Raw genomic sequence first — 26,097 nt, forward strand, 5'->3', positions numbered from 1 at the left:
CTTGACATATACCGATTTACCATATTACTGCTATGTGCAGAACTTACAAGGACTGAGGAACAGTCTGGTGGGATAACCATTTCAGTTCCTGCATCCGATTTAAAATTTGCAAAGTGTAGAATTAAAATAATCCCACAGAATATACCCCATATCTGTAGTACTGATGTTTTGTGTCCAAGTATTTAAATATACCACTTGTTCAGATTCAGAAAATATAACCACAAATCACTCCGGAGTTAACTGGCAGCTTGTTTTGTTCTAGAAAACTTGAAAACTTTTACTTTTCTCAGTGAAAACAAAATCCAAATTATTAAAATGTTATTCCTCCAACTAACATGATTGAAATAAAATTACTGAAATACAATGGTGATAAGGGCAAGAAATATTTTTTTGTTTAAAAAGGAAAATTAGAAGTGAATGACCAATGTTATCTGACTATTTGCTGATCAACACTGGGAGAAACTCTCTTCTCTTTTTCATTAGCACCATGAAATCGTTAACTCCAATCTGAACAAGCACACAAGACCTGAGTTTAACTTCTCATCTGAAGGACTGCACCTCTGATAATGCAACACTTGCTCAGCATTGCACTAAAGTGCCAACCTAGACTGTGAGCTCAAGGGCTTTTCATGGCGCTTGAAGGTACAACCTCAGACTCAACAGAGGCAAGAGAGCTACCAACTGAGGCAGACTGACACCTACCACCTGGAGAAGTGGAGTCCTGTAGCTCAGCGTTTAGAGCACTCGCTTTGCAAGCGAGAGACCTGAGTTCAATTCCAGGCAGAGGGCGAAACCTTGGGCAAGTTTCCTTACTCCACACAGAGCCTAATAATAATCCCTCCAAAACCAAAAAGAATAATAAATTGGTCATTTTCAATCTACGACTGTTTGTGGGACATTGCTGTGCGCAATTGGCTGCCGCGTTCGCCCACAAATATACAGTCAATTCACTTTACAGTGTGTTCTGTGAAGCGCTTTGGGACATCCTCCCGACGTGAAAAGCGCTATGTCAAATGCAAGGATTATTATTATTATTAAGTCCATTCTTTTACTCCCTTCCATAACTTTGATTCCCCTCTTCCTCATGTGAAGGTCTATCTTCCACAAAACACACTTGCAGTATATCCTGTGAAGCGCTTTGGGATGTCGCGACGTAAAAGCCACTGTACCAAATGTAAGGATTATTATTATTATCTGTGCTATTTGATTCAACCACCTCTTCAGGCAGCAAATTCCACAATTTCACAACCCTCTGGGTGAAGTAGTTCCTCCTAAATTCTCTTTTTAATCCCTAGTTGCTATCTCATATTTGTGACCCTGATTACAAATGAGAGGAGAAAAATTAACAAATAGAAGCTATAAAATAAAATCATATTCATGAGGGTTTACTCATTACACTTGAGAGTTGCATTTTACTTTAATTAGTTTCTCCAGAGGTGATAAACAGTTTGTCTCTTAGAAGTGAAATTTATTGAAAAAAAAGGCATCTTTTTTGCACTAGGGATTTTTCAGATTAAGACTTTTGGTCTGGAGCAGTGAGAACCTGGACCTGAAAAATAAGGTTTGACCTCTGATAATGCTGCATTTCATCTGCATCATTTGAGAGCCCTCCTGGATAATTACACATTCTGACACCCTGCCGTCAATCCCAATTTCTGCATGGCTTTGCCTTATTAAATTTCAATCACACTCTTGTACAATAATCTTTATTGAGCAGTCAGTTCAAATTCAGCAGTTGAATATTCTGGTGCACTGAAATGGATTTCCAAATCTTTGCATGGGTTAAGGAGCTAGGTGCCACATTACTGCACTCTTGCTGGTAAACTGCCTAATGCAGGAATTTTACTTTACAAGTGAAACTGTAAACCTGCAATTGAAAAAAGAAAAGTACAAATCCCTATCATTTGAAAAACAATTCATGTAAACTGCTCCACTAGGAAAGGATAATTTAACATTCACCTAATACCATACGAATATTGTCAACCTAGGCTTAAATATAGCACAGACTAAGATTTTATAGCACTATTATAAAATAGTAGCAAAGGTGTAACACTCCTGAATTCAAAATGCCAAATGTAGCCTATTATTGTGGCAGAGTGGGAAGATAAAGATGAAGAAAATAGTTAGCAAGCAGTGAGTGAGTTACATAGAACGTTTCTGCATAGGAGGAGACGGTCTGCCTGTTCAGGTAGATGTTAAAGACCTTCAGCAATTTTCAAGAGGAGTTTCTCCTGTAGTCCTCACCAACAATCCCCCAAAATAAAATTGGTCATTTGTTTCATGGCCATTTGTGTGACACTGTTATGCGCAATTGGGCTGACACTTTTGCCTACAAATACCCAGCCACCCCATTTCACAGTAAATCCTGCGAAGTGTTTTGAGACGTCCTCCATACATGAAAGGCACTATTTCAACTGCGAGTAGTATTATTACACATTGTGTTTGTGCCACCAAGGATTTGGTGCAGTATAGAACTCATGCAATGAATGAAAAGTGAAATCAGAACACAGTTTTCCACTCAAATGGTTGTGGAAATGTGAAATTCACTCTCTTAAATATTTCAATAGATACCCCTTGATAACTCTGACTGCCATATATTTATCTGCCTATCTCTTAAATATTTCTATTGAAATATTTAAGAAGTAGCAGATGAATATATGGCAGTCAGGGATATCAAGGGATATGCTAAAAGGGCAATGGTTTTGAATGGTTTTAAGTTGCAGATCAGCCGCTGACAGCATCACCATCCATGGATGCACACTCCACCTCACTGAGCCAGTCCGGAATCTTGGCATCTTGTTTGACCCTCAACTGTCCTTTCTACTCCACATCTGTGCCACGACCCGCTCTGCCTTCCCCACCTCCGCAACATCACCCAGATCCGCCACTGCCTCACCCCTCAGGCCGCCGACTCTCATTCACGCATTCATCACATCTAGGCTCGACTATGCCAACTTCCTCCTGCCTGTTGGCCTTCCCAACTCTTCCCTCCACAAGCTGTGGATCATCCAGAACTCTGCAGCTCATGTCCTCTCTCCCGTACCAGGCTCCATTACCCCATCACCCCCACCCTCGCTCAGCTCCACTGGCTCTCCATCACCCAAAGGCCAGAATTCATAATCCTCATCTTCGCCTTCAAAGCCCTCCATGGCCTTGCTCCTTACTACCTCTGTGAACTGTTAACACCATATCAACCTGTCCACTCCCTCCGCTTAACAGTCTCCGGACTTCTCCACATTCCCCGCCCGGCCCCCCCACCATCAGCGGTCGGGCCATCGGTTCCTCTGCCCCCACCCTTTCAAACTCCATCCCACACTCCCTTTGCTTCGCTCCCTCCCTTGTCTCATTCAAAGCACGTCTCAAGACCCTCCTCTTCGACCGCGCCTTTGGCCACCTTCCTACCTCTACCCTCCCTGCCCTCCACCCCTCCTAATCTTTACCCCTATCTCGGGTTCAAATCCCTGACTGTCCAGTGCCTTGGGACATCCTCCCAACATCAAATGTAATTTGTTGTTGATCAACATCTGAAAGAGGAAAGCAGGTTGTTTTGGTTGGAACTCTTCATCAGAAAGAGCAGTTATATCACATATTAGCAGCATGAAATTTCATCTAGTCTTTGCCTGTAAGACCATTTGCTTTCAAAATTTATGGTCACACAGCATTTGTTAAAATTCTTAAATTTAGTCTTAATTTGGAGTTTTTAAAAAAAGTGAAAAAACGACCTACAAATTGAGACTGAAAGCATTTTCTACAATTACTCCAAACTCCTTTTTACCTTCTGCCCAATCTATTTCAGTATCTACGCACCTCCCAAGTTTGATTGACATGAAGCATGCTGTTTGCAAAGCTACAGTGGGGTTATGGTGTTCTGAGCAAAGAAAGTGACAGAACAAATGCAAAATGGCCTCCTTCTGGTCCTACGGCAGTGTAGCCAAAAATATTCCTTATTGCAACACTCACAGTGCTATGTATCTTGTAAACCACAAGAAGAAAGTATGCATATTTAAGAATATATACATTAAAAAAGTTCCTGATGAGTTAGTAAGGTCACTAAGGTAAGGCAGGTATTTCCCCATAAATCTGCATTATTGAACCTGCTGGCCCGAAGTTGGCTCCCAGTCCAGGGCAATGCACTTAATAAAGTCTAACACACTTGCTCTGTGACATGCCTGACTATCCCTGTAACATAGGTCAGTAGAGCAGCCTTGTGCAAGAGGAGAAACAGGAAGCAGATACCAGGCAATGTATTTTTTGTTTTGGGGAGATTGAACAAATGTTTTATTTTATATCCAAAGAAAATATTTTGAACAGAAAGCAATCCCTCCAGACTTGTGCTGGCTGACCAATTTGTCAAAGTAATATTTGCGTACATGTCTGACAAGAGGGATTGCTGAGGCATGGTTACTCAATCCCTCATACCAACACCAAGTCTAGGCTGACTTCAAGTGCAATGCTATGGGAGCAGTGCAATGTTGAAAGTGCCGTCCTTTAGATGAAACGTTAAACCAAGATCCTGTCTGCCTGTTCAGGTGGACATCAAAAATCCCATGACATTATTCAAAAAAGGAAGTCTCTCCCAGTGTCCTGGCCAACAAACCTCCAGATAACCTGGCCATTCACTTCCTCGCTATGCAATCCACTTCAAACATGTTTGCATCAATTCTACAATTTGATTTCTTTTACGGGTAGAGAATAAGCTTTTCTGCCCTAGAATTGATTTTAAATTGAAAAATAGAAAATGACAAATGTTTAGATGCGTCCCAGCTGGCTACAGTACATTACTGTAGTAAGATGGTTTTAAAGCTGATATCCGTTCCATTTATTAGGAAGCATTTTGTTTCTGTAGTTTAACCTGGGTTTAAATTGGTTTATGATTACTTTGAAAAACTTAGGTCTGCTGTGTGATTTACTGGTCACAGTTTGAAAATAAATGTGGCACATATTTACCAGAATGTTTGGATTCCTCTAATCTAGCATTTCAATCAAATGACTTTGGAAAAATATTATTTGTGGGGGTTGAACTGGTTCAACAGAGACAGTACACTGAAGTCTAGACATCCAAATTTGATGCCAATACATCACTGAGTTCATCCCTCTTTCCAAAGAGGGAATCAATATTTGCAAACTTGTCATAGACTGTGACCCATTATAACCCAGTGCTTTGGACCAATTGTATAACTAGTCCACAAAAAGACCACTTTGGGGTCATCAGGTCACTGATGGTGCTACTTCTGGCTTCCTGGTGTGAACTGTGAGCTTCCTTGGGTGCACTGGGAGCTAGCCAGGCCGCACCGGAAGTCAGAAGTGTACTACATTTCTAGTAACTTCAGACCCACAAGACATGCGTGTTATAAGCAGGTGCATGCCCCAGTAAGCTTTCCAGCACCTGCTTTCTATGACAAATTAACAAGGCACAAAGGTCCATCCCTTTTTAGGCTATCGAAATTTGACTGGGGAATTTGGGTCTTGTTAAAAAATTATCTTTGTCACATATTTTATAGAATAATTAAACTACTGGATAATCGCCATTTTCTGGTGACCCTGAGCAAAGGGAGCAGCCAGGTCACTGTGGTTGAAGGAGATTGCAGAGATTGGGTAGGGCGGGACTGTGGGGGGATTTGAACACAAAACTGAGGATCTTGACGATTGGGTTTATAGACTCATGGAGCTGGTGCGGGAGAGAAACTGTTTATACTTTGCTTTTCTTCCCACAGCATACCTGAGCCACTCACTCATCCTATATTGATTAAAAGCATTGAGAACCCAGGTTTCCCCAGCCACCCTCTTATCAATGGGCTTCACTGTGGAGGTACAACCAAATCAATGCTCTGAATGCTGGTCCTAATCCAATACATACATTACATGATGTATAAACCTTGCCAATCTCAGTTCATCCGGTGCCCTTGCTCCAGGACTGCCAGAGATTTGAAAGACATAGACATGTTTCAAACATGCATAATTTAAGAAACTGTAGGACAAACAATAGGGTTGAGCCCAAATATTTGCCATATACATTACTGTTACCACTCATATGGCAAGGGTAAGCTATTTGGCAGGGCAGAACTCACTTCGGGACATCAGTCTAGCAGGTCCACCTACTTCATACGGTTCGCTGTTTTGTCAGAAAAGTCAATAAAGCATTTCACATCAGAGAACTCAGAAAACGCCTGAAAGTGCTTTCCAGAGTAGAAGAGTAGAATGAGTAGAGTGCTTTCCTGAGTGCCTTAGGATCTAAGCTTGCATCATATTATCCCCCAAATTCTCCCCCCAACTTGAACTTGGGGGGAAAATAGACAGGATTCGGCCAAAGACAAGTTCAAAGAGATTTGATTTTCAAACGAGTTTAAAAACACAAAGGGTGCAGGTAGCGAGGGAGGCAAAGGGATTTAGGGAGAGCTTCAGAGATTGAAGGCAAGGTGTCTGGTAGCTTACTCACCAATGAGGATGTGAAGCAGGCCAGCGTGAGCAGAGCAAAAGGAGAGTGGACAGAGGAGCACAGAGATTAGTGCCTGTGAGTCTTGCTTTAGTCGGTTGCTTTTATTTGGAGAATGTTTTAATTTGACTGTAGTTCTTTTTAATGTCAAAAATGCAGTGTGACGGCTGCCCAGCAGCTTCAACGCATTAAAGTTGATTCAAATAGTCCACCAAAGAGAGAGATTTCCCGGCATATTCTCGCTTTCCCTCACTCCGAAAAAGAGATTGCCAGATGTAAGGAATTATGAACTAATTTGCAATGTAGTGCAAAAATTGCAAAAATGTCACATTTCATATATTGTAGTCACATTATTCACAATTTGAGTGCCTTAGGATCTAAGCTTGCATCATATTATACACAAAATGGTAGTTACAAAAAATTAGCATCATGGGTGGAGTGATGTAATTAACTTTGTTTGCAGAACAAAGAGGCCCCTGCCTCCAAACTTCTAAATCCAAACCAGTGGGGTAGACCAGATGTCTATATAATTGGACACGTGCAGAATATGTAAAATACATGCACTGAAATATTCAGCCATTTGATTCTACCCATCGTCTGCTGCAGTCAGGCAAAAGTGCTCTGAGGTAAGCACTCAGTTCATTTGGTTCCCTTGCTCCAGGATTGCCAAGTGCCAAAGAACAAAAAGCATGAACAGGGGCTCCTTTAATGAGAAGATGGTTAGCAGATTTTATCAGGGCAACTTAATGAGCCAAATACTCCAAAGGCTCCCTAAGAAAACAAGCATGAAAACCTTTTTAACAATGATTCCTGGTTTTCTATTATACTGTGTGAGATGTTTTACTGTATAAGGTCCGGACTGGCCATTACCCCCAAAAACATTAAACTACTACCACATCTTACTTTACAGCATCATTCAAGCATCGGGTATAGCCTCATTACTGCAATACTAAAACAAAGAGAAAGAAAAACACAAAGTATATTTCACATTCTCATAACCTTTTGCAATTTTTTTTTGCTCTGCATTAGGCTTAGCCTAAGCCTAGAACAGCCTAGACAATTCCTTTCATTATCTGTAACACTTCAATCAGATCTATGCCTCTAAACCTACTCAGCTCTAATAGAATAAAATCCAAGTTTGCAAATTTACTCAGCCTCACTTCCTGTTTGTTGAACATACATTCATTATTGTGCGAAAAACCAGCCGGACCCACCCAAAGAACAGGGTCCACAGTGAACAACATTATGAGAATTTGTGAGGAAAATTGTGAAGCACAGTATTCATCAATGTTCTCCAATCATAGAACGTCCCCATTATCCCAACTTTCTACCACATGAATAGGATGGCTCAAATTCCATGCACCTTCATTTCAGCTAACACATTTCTTATGAGGAACCTTGTCAAACAGCTTCTGAAAATTCAATTAAATGCCATTCATTGATCCTCTTCTATTGATCACCTCTGTGGTCTGTCAAATAACTTCTTTAGCATAGTCAGAGATGACTTGGCTTTCAGAATCCATGCTGATTCTTGCTGATCAGCTCATTCTTATCCAATTGCCCCATCCCGAAAACTAGACTCGTCAGCTATGCAAACAAAGTGCAGCACTTTTTCTGTCTGTGCAGATCACAAAAAGTTAAAAATGGCATAACTGCAGCCAATAATCAAACACCAACAGAAAGCTACAACTGAATGAATTGAAAACTTCAGAATTTTTTTTAAAACAAAAGCTGAATTCAGAGTCAAATGTGAATGCAAACCATCCCAATGGCAGCACTTAGTTTAGCACAAGATTTTCTAACACTATTTGGCACAATTTCAAGAATCAGCTAATAGACCCACGGGTAGAGCTGAAGGTGATCATATTTGCATAAATTCATGCTTAGACCTTAAACGTTTGGCGAGTCAGCACGCAGCAAGATTGTATTGTGCACACTCAACTTGCTGAAAACAAAACGAGGATCTTGAACTCATTCCATGTGGGATGGGGAGCAAGTGGAACTGAGCAAGAAAGGAGGTGATTGGTTTGCAGAGCCTGGCCTGGCATAGGAACTGGATACAGACTTCTGGATAGTCTGGATAGCTTAAGTAGAGAAAGGCTGGGGAGGCTGATGAGCAGAGCATTAGTGTAGTCATGGATGGAAGTAATGATTGTGTATTTGTGGGCAAAAGACCGTTTGTGCACATCAATATCCCACAAACAGCTATGAGGTGAATGTCCAATTTTCATCCGGAGGACTGTCGACCTGGACACCAGGAAAGATATTGATTGGAAGATACAAGGAGCATCGTTCCCAATTGATCATTCTTATCAACACCTCAGGGTCGTGGTGGATACCAACTTTTGCCTGGACACTATTCTCCGGGGTGGGAGCAGGGTATCCTTAGATCAGAATGGACTCCAAGTGCTACCAACTGAGCCCAGCTGACATTATATGTAACCTCAAGGACATCAGATTTCACCAAAGAAGAATTAGAATAATAAAACACCTATACACAAATTTCAATATACACCAAAACCATGAAACTTGTTACCTGTAATTGTTCGGAGTCATCATCACCTTGAGATTGCTGCTCTGTCACTGCTTTCTGATAACTAGGCAACCACTGTTCAATGCTTTTCATCAGGAATGTTTTCCCTTCCTGTAAATCCCGAAATAAACCATTTTCACCTAGGTTCAAAACTACATATTGTTTTCCAAATTTTACAATTCCTTCCCATTCAAGCATTTAGAAACATATAGCTTTGAAGTTTGCCTACATAACACAGATGTTACACTTTACAGTAAGTCTTGTGAAGTGCTTTAAGATATCCTCCTGATATGAAATGTGCTACATCAAATATAAGGATTATTATTATGTTTAAACACGGCTACCAGAAATGTAATTAAAAAACCTTGTAAAGTCATCTCACTTGCACTAGACGCAGTTTGAATTCTACTTTGTTTCTGTTGATAAAGCAAATTATCTACATTAGAGGGAGGTTGTATAATTATAACACACCCATAAATTACGAAAATGGGACAAAAGGTTACAGCACCTCCAAATGGATGCAGATTCTACATTAAAATAAAAGTGATTTGCCACATGACTCAGTTAATTAAATGATAACAATAATAATAAGCCTTACATTTGATATAACACCTTTCAAGTCAGGAGGATGTCTCAAAGTGCTTCACAGGATATACTGTAAAGTGTAGTGACTGTATTTTGTACGAGAATACACCAAACAAGTTGTTGTAGAGCGCATGATAGTAGTAGCCTTAACCTCTGGGCTTTATGGAGCTTCCAAGGGCACCAACAATAGTTATAACTGACCTCAGCAGGTAATGGTGGATGTTGCTGAGTTTGCTCATTTCAGTTCAAGTGGCAGATGAGCTGAGGTGGGAGGAGAGGAACAAAGTTAAGGGTAATGAGGAAAATATAAAGTAGTCAGGGTTTCTGGTCTTGACTGCTACTTAGAGACCCTGTTGGAAGGTGCACTTGTGTAGACAGTCCCTGCACATAGATGGATGTTGGGTGGGCAGCAATCACTCTCCAGCTCCATACTCACTACCAAGCCATACATGCACACTGGGTATTTTGGTTCAGCTACTAGCGATTGCCCAGTGCCCATGAAACCATTCCCCAGAGGAAAGAAAAATGAGTGAAATTCTTGGAGGAGGACACAAAGAGAGAAAAAATAGTCAACAGATAAAATCGAAAAGATTTCATCCTGATCCCATTAAGACTGCATATTTTTGCATTTTATGGCTTCCTATAAAACATACGTAACAATTAAATGCGATTAAGAGTTGCAAATTTGGGAATATCAGGAAGCAAACTTCCTATAAATCTTAGAACTGTTCTTAGAGAAAATAATTCTATATTAATTTGAAAGTCCACTTCTGTATTTTATAAATTAATGCTAATTGAATGAGATCATAGATTTCTACAGTGATTCATAAATAAGAGATCAATGAGTGAAAAAAATGCACTATTTACAGGTCCAAATTAGATAACTTTCAAATCGCTTCTAATTCTGAATTTTTCCCTCAAGTTCTGCAATCAGGGTTAAATTAAATAACTACTGTAGCTGCCTCCTTTATGAGCTTTTCAGGATTTTAAACACTTGTCTGGTGCCCCACCTTTCAATATTACTGTCTTAATAAAATGTTGCTATTAAAAGCCTTCATCGGTACACCCACATCCTCCTAAAGTCAGGCTTTTGACTGGAATATTGTGTGGCCTACTGATGATAAAAGATGTATATAGCCTTGCAAGCTCGGCTCACTCAGCTTGCAGCAAAGTGCATTGAATAAAGGAAATGTTGGGAGAGCAGTCACCTGCTTACTCGCACACACTTCTGCAAAATGCTGAAAGTAGGTGATCTGCCTTCTTGGACACAGAAAGCAGATAGCCAATTCAGACAGAACGGTTCTGAGAGACTAAATCAATAAACTTATAGATGACTGGTGGCCTCCCAACATAGCTGTATTGCTGCAGAAGGTGTTCTTGACAAGAACTAGACCATCCTCATTAACTTCACTTATCTGCATTGGATTTTCTTTGCAGGCACTTCCTGTGCATAACATACAAATAAACAAACACAACACACCATACACAATTATAGTAGAGCAATGATCCAAGAAATATTGCTGAAATTGTACACTTAGCTCCGATTACATACAATACTAAATTTTAATTAATTAAAAACTTCTTACTATTAAGATACACATGTTACAAAAAAATTGTGTATCATCTCTGAACACACTTTTAAGCAATGCTCCCTGAGGAGCCAAGACTGTTAATTGTTCTCAAAAAAATCTCAAGGGTTTCAATTGTAAGGTAGTTTATATAAACCCATTAATATGAACTCGCAGTGACTATGTATAATGTACAAAAAGCAATTTTAATGTTACACAAGAGTAATTACTCTACATTTCAGGTACTTCAGCTGGAAGATGGATTTAACAAGACAAGAAGACAGTGTAGTTACACTTCATGGGTTTTTCCCTTTTCATTAATAACCAACTAACTAATCACAAAGGTACAATTTACACCTCTGGATAACCATCTAATCCCCAACCACCTAGATTAGGAAGGTGTTTTACAAACGTAATTTGTTGTTGTTGTTGTTAACAGGGGATGCAGAAACTTCATAACGTGCACAAAGCTCTTGTTAAGACAATAGTGGAACCTTAAAAAAGTGCCCACAACAACACCATAATAGATGCAGCAATAATGGATGCACATTTCAATGGAGATTCAACTCATCAAATCTAATTGTTCCAGCAAGAAACTTTGGTGACAGCGGAACAGAGATGACTGGTTCTGCTGAAAGAATTAATAAAGGAGAAATTTCCATACCTGCTGCTGTTCTGTACTAAAGAGATAACTGGCCATCAACTGCAAGGCTTCAGGGTTGCTAGGATCATACTCTAAGGCCTTTTCAAGGGCTTCTTTACAATTATCTGCGGCTCCCTCCTCCAAACTGTAAAAATAAAAACAAGCATGCATTGGTTTGTATAAACGCAAGCCACAACAACTTGCATTTATATAGCGCCCTTCACGCAAGATAACATCTCAGAACAATTAGGCCACTGAACCACTAAACATTTTACTGACAAATGGGTAGTTTTTCTACCATCTAAACCAGTGCTGGCCAAACTACAGCCAGCAGGACGGTTCTGGTGCAGAGGGCCATCAATAAGCAGCACTCGGAACATTCGCTCTAGTCCAGCTATGTCTGTGTTCAATCCGTGTGTTGTTCGCAATACTCAATCAAGAAAATTATACATGAGGGAGAAGGTAATAGAGGGGCATTTGTGAAGGGAATAGAAGGGGTGGAGGTCCACATGGAGTATGAACACTTGCCGAATGGTCTATTACTTGCTGTAATATTCTATGTAATTCTATGCAATTTCTAGGATTAAATATCCTGCTATCTGTGTAATATATTACCACTAGAGTCATATAAATTCATCAATCACAACAACTGGCTTCCAATTCGCCCCTTTCCCATCTATTACCATGTCGTTAAAAACAGGAAATTAAAGAAGCTATGAGTATGACTCATGGTACTAGTGCTCCCCCTGCTGCCCAAAGCTCACAGCGACCGTTCCAAAGAGAAGAAAGCTTGTGACTTGCCAGAAAAATGACAGAAAAACAGAAAATGTTGCAAACGTATAACATCTGAAAGAGAGAGGATAACACTTAAGAGTGTGACCCTACATTAGAATCATAGCCAAATTTTCACGAGGAACCAGACTCTAAACATTAACCTGTCTTTCTCTCAGGTGCTGATTGACTTGTATTTCCATTGTTTTTATTTCGGTAAAACATTCCCTCTGAACAACCAAACTGCGAAACTTAGTTTAGCAGCCAGCTAGCTTGATGGCCTGAATTGGGAAGGATAGGGAGCGCAGTGATTCTTCCCACTCAGCTCCTATTAACCCCACAAGCCAAAGTCCAAATGGGTTGCTGGACAAGCAGCAGGAGACTTTCTAGACTTTGTGCTTAAAACTTACTAGCTAGATTTTTAAAAATGAATAATCTTTATCATAAATAAACGTCCTACATTTCACATTCACTGGTGTTTTGCCATTCTCATACACACATCAAACTAGAAATAAATCTGCTTACATACTTGTGTCTCATCAAAACAATCCTTGAATTTGATTATAGCTCCTTATCACGTCAGCAAGGCGTCTTAATGCCCTTCACAAGATTCACTGTAGTATGTACAGACTGTATTCATAGGCAAACACAGCAGCCAAATGGGACACAACAGTGTCTCACAAACAGCCATGAAGTGAATAACCAATTTTATTAGGGTGATTGTTGGCCAGAATCTCAGGAGAAACTCTCTCCTCCTTTCAAGTGGTGCCAATGCAATCTTTAAGGTCCACCTGAACAGGCAATAGACTGGACCTCGGTTTAACTCTGCATCTAAAGGCTTCTTTCAATGCAGTGCTCCCTCCAGTCCTGCCCTGGGTGACATACAGAAAAATGTAAGGTTATTGTATATTTATAACTTACACTCCTCAGTTGCTGCTTCACCTTGATTTTTCCAATCACCTTTTTTCTTTCATAAATTTCTGTCTTTGCTCTTTGTTACTGGCCTCAGATTTACCCTACCTTACCTGCATTGGATATTTTCTTTCCTGCACTTGACACCTCCTCCCCCCACAAAACAAGAAAAACTAGCAAGCACATGTTATAACAAAATGACTGAGAAATTATTGGATTAATTTCACAAGCAATAGAAGTTTGTGGATCAATGAGGCTCAACAACATCCAATTTACTGCACCTGGACATCCAGTAAAATGAAAGACTCTTTTGAGAATTGTGCAGAAGAAAAAAGTACTCTTAATTCAAAATGCAACACAAACAAACAACTCAAGAAACTGTCTTAAATAGGAAGTTCAATTAGTTTCAAAAACTAGTATTTCTTCTGCCATGTAGCATTGGTATTGATCAGCCACTTGATACCAGTCAATATCCTAGTTCAAGGCAGACATTCAGTGCAAAACTAGGGACATTTATGCTGGTCCAATCTTGTGAAGTCCACTGATATAGACATTCAGCAATTTTTGAAGCTTATAATAAATAATTATAACAATAGCAATTAATATAACATCTATTGTGAAACGTCTTAAAAGGGCTCGATAGGTAATTGCGGTCAAGTGTGGAGTTCTGTAGCTCAGTGGTTAGAGCACTCGCCTTGCAAACGAGACACCTGAGTTCAATTCCAGGCAGGGAAACCTTGGGCAAGTTTCCTTACTCCACACACCTAATAATAATCCCTCCAAAACCAAAAAAACCCCAATAATAAATTGGTCATTTTCAATCCACGACTGTTTGTGGGACATTGCTGTGTGCAATTGGCTGCCGCGTTCGCCCACAAATATACAGTCAATTCACTTTACAGTGTGTTCTGTGAAGCGCTTTGGGACGTCCTCCCGACGTGAAAAGCGCTATATCAAATGCAAGGATTATTATAAGTATTTATCAGTGAATGCAGCAGCCAACATGTTTACTGCAGTATCCAACAAACAACCAGGAAGTCAATAACCAATATATCTAGGGGATTGTTAACCATGACACAAGGAGGGATACGGGGAGAAACTCCATCTCTTTTCGAATAGTGCCATGGGATCTTTAATGTGCACCTGAACAAGCAGACTGGACCTCAGTTTAATGTTTCATCTGAAAGACGGCACCTTTGATAATGCAACAGCCCCCCGACATGCGTTGGAGTGGCAGGTTAGACTATGTGAGTTCAAGTCCCGATGTTTGACACTTGTGAACACATTGATTCTATCAAACATATTATATATTTTACCCACAAAATATACAGTCAATTCACTTTACAGTATCTTCTGTGAAGCGCTTTGAGACATCTCGAAGATGTGATAAGGTGCTTTATCAAATGCAACGATTATTATATATACACAGTATTTTTATCTCTGCTCAGTTGAATTTAGGAACACTTCCAAGGTTAAATAGACAGTAATAATAAGTGACAAACAACAAATAACAACAATATAACAACAAATTACATTTGTATAAACAAACAAAAAGAATCATTAAACTTGAATTGGTGTATTCAGTGTAAATTAATAGCATTGGTTGCAACTTCGTTCTGAAATTAACAAATCATCTTCACCATAGATATTTGTCATTTTTGCCAATCCAATCAAGCTGTGGTTATAGTTTTTGCAAAACAACTTATTTTAATTTAATCAGGCCAGATGAATTTGACAGAGGAAAGTATCAATATATCACTATGGAGAATACAAATTATTTAATGAAAACAAGCAATATACTGGATATGGATAACTTTATTCTACAACTGTATGTAAAACTAAACAAAGGTATATTTTAAATTGTACTCTGAAAAGTTTGAGCTTTCTCTCACTTTTAGCACAGAGAAAATGATAGCCATGCACTTATGAAGGGAAGTCTTGAGAATGCTCTCCGAACAGGAGCCATTTTAAAATAACTTATTAAATTGCTTCAAAGGTCTAGAACTACTTATTTGTACAGAAAACACAAATGCAAGAGTCTCTTTACAAGGCGGTGATTTCAGAAGTCATTAAGCCAAGTCAGCAAGGCTTCAGTGGTTTAGAACAGATGTCTGAACCCAAGCGTATTATTGCTTTGATATCACTTCAATACATGTTATTTTTTGGCACAGCCTGCAGTTTGCAGGTGCAATTTTGTTCCATACTTTGCTCTTTTTGCTGACAATAGATTTAATGGGATATAGATAGTACAAGTTTTGAAAAGAGATGCGTCAAAGGGCACCTACAGGGAAATGTGAGACAAATCTGAACCTAGAATACTAACTGAACATTTTGTAGGTGAACAATTTGTGCGCAGCAATGTCCCACAAACAGCAATGAAGTGAATGGCCAGTCTCAGCTAAAGGACTGTTGGCAGAAACACCAGGAGAAGTGCCCTCCTCTTTCCCTGCTCTCTCTCCCCCACTACCTCTCTCTCCCCCCCACTCTCTCTCGCCCCCCCACTCTCTCCCCACTCTCTCTCGCTCCCCCACTCTCTCCCCACTCTCTCTCGCCCCCCCACTCTCTCCCCACTCTCTCTCGCCCCCCCACTCTCTCCCCACTCTCTCTCGCCACCCCCACTCTCTCCCCCTTTCTCTCTCTCCCCCCTCTTCTCTCTCGCCCTCCCCCCACCCTCCCTCTCTCCCCCCACCCTCCCTCTCTCCCCCCACCCTCCTCTCTCCCCCCACCCCCCCGTCCGTCTCTCCCCCCACCCCCCCCCGACTCTCTCCCCCCCCCCCCGTCTCTCTCCCCCCCCCCGTCTCTCTCCCCCCCCCCGTCTCTCTCCCCCCCCCCCGTCTCTCTCTGCGCACCCCCCCCCCCCGTCTCTCTCTGCGCACACCCCCCCCCCGTCTCCCTCTGCGCACACCCCCCCCCCCGTCTCCCTCTGCACCCCCCCCCGTCTCCCTCTGCACCCCCCCCCGTCTCTCTCCGCACCCCCCCCCCGTCTCTCTCCGCACCCCCCCCGTCCCTCTCTCCGCACCCCCCCCCCGTCCCTCTCTCCGCACCCCCCCCCCGTCCCTCTCTCCGCACCCCCCCCGTCCCTCTCTCCGCACCCCCCCCCCCCCGTCCCTCTCTCCGCACCCCCCCCGTCCCTCTCTCCGCCCCCCGTCCCTCTCTCCGCCCCCCCCGTCCCTCTCTCCGCCCCCCCCCGTCTCTCTCTCCGCCCCCCCCCGTCTCTCTCTCCGCCCCCCCCCGTCTCTCTCTCCGCCCCCCCCGTCTCTCTCTCCGCCCCGCCCCCCCGTCTCTCTCTCCGCCCCGCCCCCCCGTCTCTCTCTCCGCCCCGCCCCCCCGTCTCTCTCTCCGCCCCCCCCGTCTCTCTCTCCGCCCCCCCCGTCTCTCTCTCCGCCCCGCCCCCCCCGTCTCTCTCTCCGCCCCGCCCCCCCCGTCTCTCTCTCCGCCCGCCCCCCCGTCTCTCTCTCCGCCCCCCCCCCGTCTCTCTCTCCGCCCCCCCCCCCCTCTCTCTCCGCCCCCCCCGTCTCTCTCTCCGCCCCCCCCGTCTCTCTCTCCGCCCCCCCCCGTCTCTCTCTCCGCCCCCCCCCGTCTCTCTCTCCGCCCCCCCCGTCTCTCTCTCCGCCCCCCCGTCTCTCTCTCCGCCCCCCCCCCGTCTCTCTCTCCGCCCCCCCCCGTCTCTCTCTCCGCCCCCCCCCGTCTCTCTCTCCGCCCCCCCCCCGTCTCTCCTCCGCCCCCCCCGTCTCTCCTCCGTCCCCCCCGTCTCTCCCTCCGTCCCCCCCCGTCTCTCCCTCCGCCCCCCCCGTCTCTCCTCCGCCCCCCCCCCCCCCCCCGTCTCTCTCTCCGCCCCCCCCGTCTCTCTCCGCCCCCCCCCCGTCTCTCTCTCCACCCCCACGTCTCTCTCTCCACCCACCCTCTCTCCACCCACTCTCCCCCTCCCTCCCCCAAAGCACGGGTCACCATCTGCTGTAGCAGAAGCCCGCAGTCGGTTGCTAATGACACGGTTGGTAAGAGATGCGCTTGCTTTAACGACAGACTGCAACAAAGGTTCTGAGCGCTGTGTCCTCCCAACCCCCGGCTCCTGGGAGTGGAAGTTGGAATAGTGGAAATGGTCGCGGACCACATAAAATCACCCGCCAGGTCACTGTCAGTGCTCGTGCCACGTGTTGGACCACGCTGGCCTAGATTGTGAGGTCCTGTTCCCAAATGGAAGATGATGAAACAATCACTGAACATTTATGAAGGAATCCTATATATTCAGACTATTTCCAGGAAACAGCAGTCACTATACGCTGCATGTACCATCTTTCTCTCAGCAATATTTATATTACTAACACTACTTCATAGTACAAGCTCACCTGCAAAAACATCTGGTCAAATAAACCTATATATATTTGCAAAGTAATTTCCAATAGGAAATTTGCTTTCTCTCACCCCATGCATTCATTTCTTCAGCTGCTTTACACAGCCGCCAAGGTAAAGGAAAGGGGGAGGTGAGTTAGAAAAAAGGAATATCTGCTACATGCTACAGCAATCCCCAAGAGTCAGAAAAAGATTGTCATGACACAAAATGTTCGTATCAAGTTTAGAGAGTACATGGTGGGCTGGGCTCAATGCATGAAATGTCTTGGATGGTCACTGATGCATGAACATAGCAAACTTGGAAGACACCAGGCATTACATTATTGGAAAGGATAGTTTTTTTTTTTAGTTGAAGATCAAACTTTACATTTTTATAATTCTCCTTCACTTTGAAAGGTCTCAAAGCCCTTCACAGGCAATTACTGTCAAGTGTTGTAGGCAAATGTGTCAGCCATTTGAATCAGCAAGATCCCACAAGCAGCCATGAGGTAAATGTTCAATTAATCTGGAGGACTGTTGACCAGAACACTGGAAGAAACTCCCTTGCGCTTTTCAAACAAGCCTTATTCTCCATAAATGCTTCACCCAGTTGATTTGAGTTACAGCTGCAACAATTAGACATTTCAATAACTTTATATTAATATGCTGAAAAACAGTATAATATCCTGTTTCTGATATGGGAATCAGCTGAAAATTCATTTCCCAAATAATCACAGGCGCACAACACACAATTCTGAAAACATGCATAAAATATTAGAATTCCTTGGCTACAATTCTGAGGAACTCTATCATTAATATTAAGGTAGAAAATATCTAGGAAAGATGAAGCTATTTCAAGAGTACACATTAAAATAACAAGTTCCTAAAAATCATTTTAAGATGTGTTATTTTAAAAAAAAACACTGCATAAATTGTATTATATTCAGAACTGTAACAATGCTGTCCACACTGGGAGTAAAAACACAAAGGGCAGATAGGAAGAGAATTAAGGGTGATGTACTGGGAGAGTACTGCTTGGTTAAACTGAGGTCCTGTCTGTCTGTTCAGGTGGACATTAAAGATCCCATGGCATTATTTGAAAAGAGAGGAATTTCTCCTGATGTCCTGGCAAACAAACCCCCCGTTAATACTGGTCATTCACTACGTACGTAGCTGTTTGTGGGAACACTGCTGTGTGTATGTTGCATTTGCCCACAAAATACAGTCATTGCATTTTACAGTGAATCTTGTGAAGCATCTTTGAGATGTCCTCCCAATGTGAGACGGGCTATATCAAATGTAAGGATTATCATCATTATTACTATTATTATTAAATAATTTTAAAAATTGGTCACCAATCCACTGCTGAACGCAATTGGCTACTGTGTTTCACCCACAAAATATACAGTCAATTCATTTTACAGTGTATTCTGTGAAGCGCTTTGAGACATCTCAAAGACATGATAAGGCACTATATCAAATGCAAGGTTTATTATTATTATTATACCAGGGTTACTACTATCAGGAAAGACTGGATAGGTTTTTTTNGCTAGAGAATAAACCTTTAATAAAAATAATGAAAGTGGCTCTTCTGTACTCACATGATAGTTTCACTGCCTTGATTATCAATGGACACAATCTGACATGCTAAATAAAAAGCTTTTATTACGTCTAAATAATTTCTGTGTTATTTCAAGGTCATGGTTTTTATGAAGATCATGGGAGAATGCAGCCCTTAAAGCAACATACTTTACCAGAGGTCAGTAAGGAAAATCTCAGCCACCGAACAAAAAGCTGTGGAGATGTTTTGCGAAGTCACCTCAAGATTATCAGGGTCACAAGCTGCTGCCTGAGTGACCTGTCCAAAAACAAGGTGAAGGATTCCTGGGTTATAATGTTTTAAACATGCTGCACAAAGAATTTCTCAAACCACTTGCTCATAAATCTGCTGTAATAACATCGCAAAAGGAGGCAACATTGCTCCTGTGAGAGCAACTTTCAGCACCAAACAAAACACAGCTGTGGTTTGTTCAGGTTGCTTTTAAAAATGCCTCACCTCTCCTCCAATCGTTTATGGGGGTTATGTAAACCACTTCAAACAGTTAGCATCAAGTGCTGACAGAGAAGATTACGGAAAACGTTCAAAATCAGTGTATTGCCAGGCATGCTAATGTTTTAAAATGATATCCTTTTAGCTAAGAATAACACATGGTGCATACAGCGCACTGATAGAATTTCAGTAAAAAGAGATTATAATAATAATAACTGCTTTTTATTGAGTGCATAACCTTTATTTCGATGAAGTTTGTAAAGCGTAGCACTGTGAATCCCATTCATTGTGCATGCATTTAACTGGCCTACTCACATCCCATGTGCCAGCCAGCTTTTCGTATTAAAATGACCCAATATCCAATTCATCAAATTGCTGTTGACATGTGCAGCAAACAGAAAGTGACATCAGCTACATCCTAATTAGCCAGAAGTTGGTCATCTTTAGCTAGAAATTGACCAACTTCCAGGTCATCACCAATGCCAGTTCACACTTTGTACATTCGCAGTAGACAAGAAACAACTCTGAGTTGACCCGATGTTTTAGTGTGAAACTGGACAGCATGAGGTTACACCAACGAGAGTTGATTGTTCAAAAGTCTTTCACCGGGAAGCCCCAAAGACTAGGAGCTTTACCAATTGGAAAGATCCCTGAATTCAGTACAACAACAACTTACACTTATATAGCGCCCTCTTGGGGCGGGTGGGGGGGGGGGCGGGGAGGTGGCCGGGAGAAAGGGGGTAAGGAGGAGGGATTGAGGGAGAGTGTTACAGAGTTTCGGGCTGTAGTGGCTGAAAGCGCGACCTCCGATAGTGGGGTGGATGGTGCGAGGGATGAGCAGGAGCCAGTGCCAGTTGAGTGGAGGTGCCGGGTGGTGGATTGGGGAGTGAAAAGTCAGAGAGGTGGGGAGGTGCCAGACAGTAAATTGATTTGAACAGTAGCAGAAGGGAAGCTTGAATTGGCCTGAGCACCCCATGTTCAGGAAGGGAAAACCAACCGTGTGTGTGTGGACTTGGATGAGGACAACATTGGACTAAGATGGGATACAACCTCCACGTGATCATAATCTTCCAACGCTTACCATCATGTCTCATCCTATAGAACTGTACAGCGGTAGAAAAAGTAAAGTAATCAGACACTTTTAAAAAAGGTAAGGAGAAAGCTGGCAAGGCAGGAAAAAAAATATTGAACTAAAAATAACATCAGTTGGGAGAATTATGCAAATTGAAGGTTTTGTTACGCCAGATCAAACCAGCATTAATTTTAAAAACAGGTGGTTCTTAGCAGATAACTTACTCACCAGTTCTTTCTGCTTTTGGTATTCTCGGATCATGAGCTCTGTTCCTTTTCTGAAGTACTGCACTGCCTCCTCGCCACCGTGGATCTGACCCAAATACATGTACTTGGCGTGGCCTTCTTCAGGCCGTAGCTCCACAGATCGCTGAAACACTTTCACTGCAGTCAAGGTATTTGTTTAAAAAAGAACAGGAGTGTACTGGTAAATTATTACAAAATGTCCCCAATATTACAAAAATATCCAACATCAATGAAATAAACCTAGCTTTAACTGGAATCTCTCCTTTCTGGTATTTTTTGGCAATATTTGTCATTATTGCACATTATAAATAGTGGAGTCTTGTTGCTCAGTGGTTAGAGCACTTGCTTTGCAAGCGAGACACCTGGGTTCAATTCCAGGCAGGGCGAAACATTGGGCAAGTTTCCTTACTCCACACTCCTAATAATAATCCTCCAAAAAACAAAACAATAATAAATTGGTCATTTTCAATCCACGATTGTTTGTGGGACACTGCTGTGCGCAATTGGCTGCCGTGTTTCGCCCACAAATATACAGTCAATTCACTTTACAATCTACTCTGTGAAGCGCTTTGAGACGTTGAGAAGATGTGAAAAGCGCTATATCAAAATGCAAGTATTATTATATTATAAATAACAAACCCATTTTTTTTTTAAAAATTCAACCCCTTTAATTAGTAAAAAATAGTTTATTGCACATTATAGTTTTGATTCTCTATATACCAATCCTTAGACAAATTATGGCAACTCAATGCCATTTCATGAGGGACAGAGAATAGAGGAGTGTGAGAGACAGATAGGACAAGGGGATTAGGAGTGGGGATTGCTGCGCAGCATGAACACCAGCACTTGAGATTAATGGTCTGTTTGTGTGCTGTACAGTCTATGCAATTTCCCACATCTCTCTTAAAAATTAACTATTATAATTGAAAGAAAAGTATAGCAAAGTCAACCAAGTAACAGGACAGCTCAACATAAAAGGATATCTCTTTTGCTTTTTCCGAGTTTCCAAGCTCTGCAAAGATGTTGCCCATCATCTCAAGGACAGTAATGTTATCAGGTTCCAAATCAAGCGCTCGTTGGCAGAACATTTGTGCCAGTTCGAAATTGAAGTTGTCCATACAATCTTCTGCCTGGAAAGAGAGACAAATTTAGCAATGTACATCTTTTTCAAACAAAAAGGTAGATTTGTGAGCAACTAGAATCTTGGTACGTTTATACAGTTCTACCAGAATCTACAATAAAACAATCACTGAATCGTGTAAAAATTGCATCAGGTACTGGAACAGAGAATCTTCCACACTCTGTTCACAGAAGCTCTACTGCAGGGAAGAATGAAGCAAATGATGGGCGCTGTCCACAATAGAGAGAAATACAAGCAAAAAAGGTAGGGTGATCCAGTGCCGGGCAAAAGATTCACAACTACAAATCTCTACGCAACGAAAGTTCCAATCTTAGCCAACAACTGGCTCAATTATTTTCTGTCTGTCCTCCAATCCTCCAAATAAAATTGGTCATTCATTTCATGGCTGTTTGTAGGGCATGTTGTGCGTAAATTGGCTGCCGCATTTGCCCACAAAATGGTTACTATTCTTGAATATATCCTGTAAAGCACTTTGAGACGTCCTCGCAATGTGAACGGTGCTATATTTTTTATATAGATTATTATTTTTCCGAGGCCAGAGACAGGCCACCCAAAGTGCAGAGTATAAAAATAATCTTAAATAAACTTTGTTTTTCATATAGCAATTTCACATCAGGAGGATGCCTCAAAACATTTCACAAGATTTACTGTAAAGTTAGTGACTGTATATTTTGCAGGCAACACAACAGCCCATGAAGTGAATGACCAATTTTATCCCTGAGATAATAATAATAATCCTTGCATTTGATATAGTGCCTTATCACGTGGTTGAAACATCTCAAAGCACTTCACAAAATATATTGTAAAGTGGATTAATCGTGTATTCGAAGGATGGCACCCCCCACACCCCCAGCCCTGCACTCGATCGTCAGTTCAGACTATATGAGTTCCAATTCCTGACATGGGGCTTCAACTCACAACCTTCTACCAAAGAGTCGAGAATGCTATCAACTGAGCCAAGCAACTTCAGATTTCAAATATATACCTCTTATGCTAATGTTTAACTAATAGTAAATTTCAGGGAGGATAATTTAGTTTTTTTAAAACTATTTTCTTCAAACTTTGAAAGCAACTTACTTTTTCCAGCAACTGTTGTACAGAATACTTTGCTTCTGTTTTTTTCTTGGCTTTTTTCTCCATTTTCTGGCGCATCCTGTCTTGAGCACTTAAACCAGCCATTTCAAATCCTGTAATACAAAAGCACAGATCTCAAGAAAAGAAACACAGAGCTTAAGCTATGGAGTCCGTGCATTGTCACAGATCGAACATGAAATGAACAGGCTATGTACTTTGAGGTGCTGGTGACTGAACCAGTTCCCCCATCACTCCACAATCATAATTACTAATCCTTGCCCAGTGCCTCCTATAAGTTGAAACATCTCAAACCATTTCACAGATAGTTACTATCAAGAGTAGTTAACTGTGTATGTGTAAGCGAATGTATGTGTAGTCAATTTGTACAATTCCACAAGCAACTATAAAGTGAGTGACCAATTTAGTTGGAGGGTTGTTGGCCAGGACACCAAGAAAAACTTCCTTCTGTTTTCAAATACTGCTATAGGATCTTACATGTCTACCCAAACATGCAGACAGAACCTCAGTTTAATATCTCATCTACAGGATGGCACGGCCAGCAGCGTAAGCCTGAACTACGTAGCATTTGTACATGCAGCTTTCTGACTCAGAGGCAAGACTGAGCCTGCCTGACACCTTGATTTGCACAACGGAACCATATTCCAGTAAGAATCTGTGACTTCAGGTGAGCTGCAGGAGAAAGTTAGTCAAGAACAAAAATGTGCTCACCACCAGTATTACTAATAATACTAATAATAATCCTTGCATTTGATATACCTCCTTACCGCATCGCCAAAACATCTGAGAGTATTTACTATTTAGTAAATATTTACTATTACAGGATTTACTATCAAGTGTAGGGAGTGTGCATTTATTGTCGTATGCGGCAGCCAATTTGCACACAAGAATAATACTTACATTTGATAGAGAGCCTTTCACGTCATGAGGATGTCTCAAAGCACTTCACAGAATATTCCATAAAGTGGAGTGTGTGTATTTTGTGGGTGAATGCAGAAGTCAATTTGCACGCAGCACTGTCCCACAGACAGCCACCAAGAGAATGACTAATTTTATTTGTGGGATTGTTGGTATGAACACTGGGATAAACTACTTTCTCTTTTCAAGTAGTGCCACAGGATCTTTAATACCCATCTGAACAGACAAAAAGGTCCTTGGTTTAACCCCTCATCTGAAGGATGCCGCCAACAGTCCCAAGTCCTGATATGCAGCTTGAACTGAAAACCTTCTGACCCAGAGGCAAGAGTGCTACCAATTGCATCAGTCTGAATGTTGCACAAACAGCCATGAAGAGAATGGCCAATTTTATCTAAAGGACTTAAGACAGAACACCATAGTGTTGAATAATGCTGTGAAATCTTTAAATGGCTGAACAGACCAATTTTAAATGATGCACTGTATTTTCCAGCAGGGATATATTGTAAATCCCTAACAGTCCAGTAGGTTGGGACGTTGTCACGACTTGAAAGGCACTATACAAATGTAATTTGTTGTTGTTGTACAACATTGATCATAAGCAACACAAAGCAGTTTTGCTAAAAGTTTGCAGTGATTCCACGTTAAGTGTTGTGCATCTTAGGCTCACTCTGCACTCACGTACTCTAGACTTTAATAACTCTTAAAGTAAATCAATAGTGTTGAGCATGTCCCGTCACTGCTACACTTGAACAGAAAAGTCAGGGCAGATCTTTCCGCGAGTAAACACCTTGTTCACACACTAGGTCAAACACATTATTATTCCAGCCCCCCCTCCCACCACCTCCACACACACACACACACACACACACGTGTGAGAGCTCAAGCTGAGACTCATGTAACTCAGGTGCCCAGTTTTAAAGCCTTAAGGATAGCAACTCCAGCAATGCAGCGCTGCAGCACAGCTGGTGGGGGTGTGTGCTCCCAACACAGCTGGGGAGGGGGGGGGTGAGTGCTCCCAACACAGCTGGGGAGGGGGGGGAGAGCTGGGGAGGGGGGAGGGCTGGGGAGGAGGGCTGGGGAGGGGGCTGGGGGGAGGGCTGGGGGGGGAGGGCGCTGGGGGGGGAGGGGGGGGAGGGCTGGGGGGGGAGTGCTCCGCTCCGGGGAGGGGGGGAGAGCTGGGGAGGGGGGTGCTGGGGGGGGAGGGGGGGGAGGGCTGGGGGGGGAGTGCTCCGCTCCGGGGAGGGGGGAGAGCTGGGGAGGGGGGTGCTGGGGGGGGAGGGGGGGGAGAGCTGGGGGGGGGAGTGCTCCGCTCCGGGGAGGGGGGAGGGCTGGGGAGGGGGGAGGGGGGGAGAGCTGGGGTGGAGGGGGGAGTGCTCCGCTCCGGGGAGGGGGGGAGAGCTGGGGAGGGGGAGTGCTGGGGGGGGAGGGGGGGAGTGCTGGGAGGGGGGGGGAGTGCTCCGCTCCGGGGAGGGGGGAGAGCTGGGGAGGGGAGTGCTGGGGGGGGAGGGGGGGAGTGCTGGGAGGGTGGGGAGGGCTCCGCTCCGGGGAGGGGGGGAGAGCTGGGGAGGGGGGAGTGCTGGGGGGGGAGGGGGGAGTGCTGGGAGGGGGGGGGGAGTGCTCCGCTCCGGGGAGGGGGGGGAGAGCTGGGGAGGGGGAGTGCTGGGGGGGGAGGGGGGAGTGCTGGGAGGGGGGAGGGCTGGGGGGGGGGGGAGAGCTGGGGAGGGAGGGGGGGGGAGTGCTCCGCTCCGGGGAGGGGGAGGGCTGGGGGGGAGGGGGGGAGAGCTGGGGAGGAGGGGGGGAGGGTG

At 43.1% G+C, this 26,097-nt stretch overlaps 1 protein-coding gene across 2 annotated transcripts in view; it reads right to left on the minus strand.

The window, feature by feature from the left end:
- The window catches only part of si:dkey-12j5.1 (probable assembly chaperone of rpl4), a 181,917-nt gene that overhangs the window by 155,398 nt on the left and 422 nt on the right, over window positions 1-26,097 (minus strand). For both annotated transcript variants that reach the window (XM_042332441.1, XM_042332442.1), the window contains exons 2-7: window positions 23,360-23,469; window positions 22,125-22,271; window positions 21,125-21,274; window positions 19,529-19,632; window positions 11,784-11,907; window positions 8,970-9,077 (exon numbers count right to left, since the gene is read on the minus strand). In XM_042332441.1, coding sequence (XP_042188375.1) covers window positions 8,970-9,077; window positions 11,784-11,907; window positions 19,529-19,632; window positions 21,125-21,274; window positions 22,125-22,271; window positions 23,360-23,469 — 743 coding nt within the window. The remainder of the gene's footprint in view (window positions 1-8,969; window positions 9,078-11,783; window positions 11,908-19,528; window positions 19,633-21,124; window positions 21,275-22,124; window positions 22,272-23,359; window positions 23,470-26,097) is intronic.

Source organism: Callorhinchus milii, unplaced genomic scaffold (assembly GCF_018977255.1).
Source record: "Callorhinchus milii isolate IMCB2004 unplaced genomic scaffold, IMCB_Cmil_1.0 Scaffold2, whole genome shotgun sequence".
NCBI lineage: Eukaryota > Metazoa > Chordata > Chondrichthyes > Chimaeriformes > Callorhinchidae > Callorhinchus > Callorhinchus milii.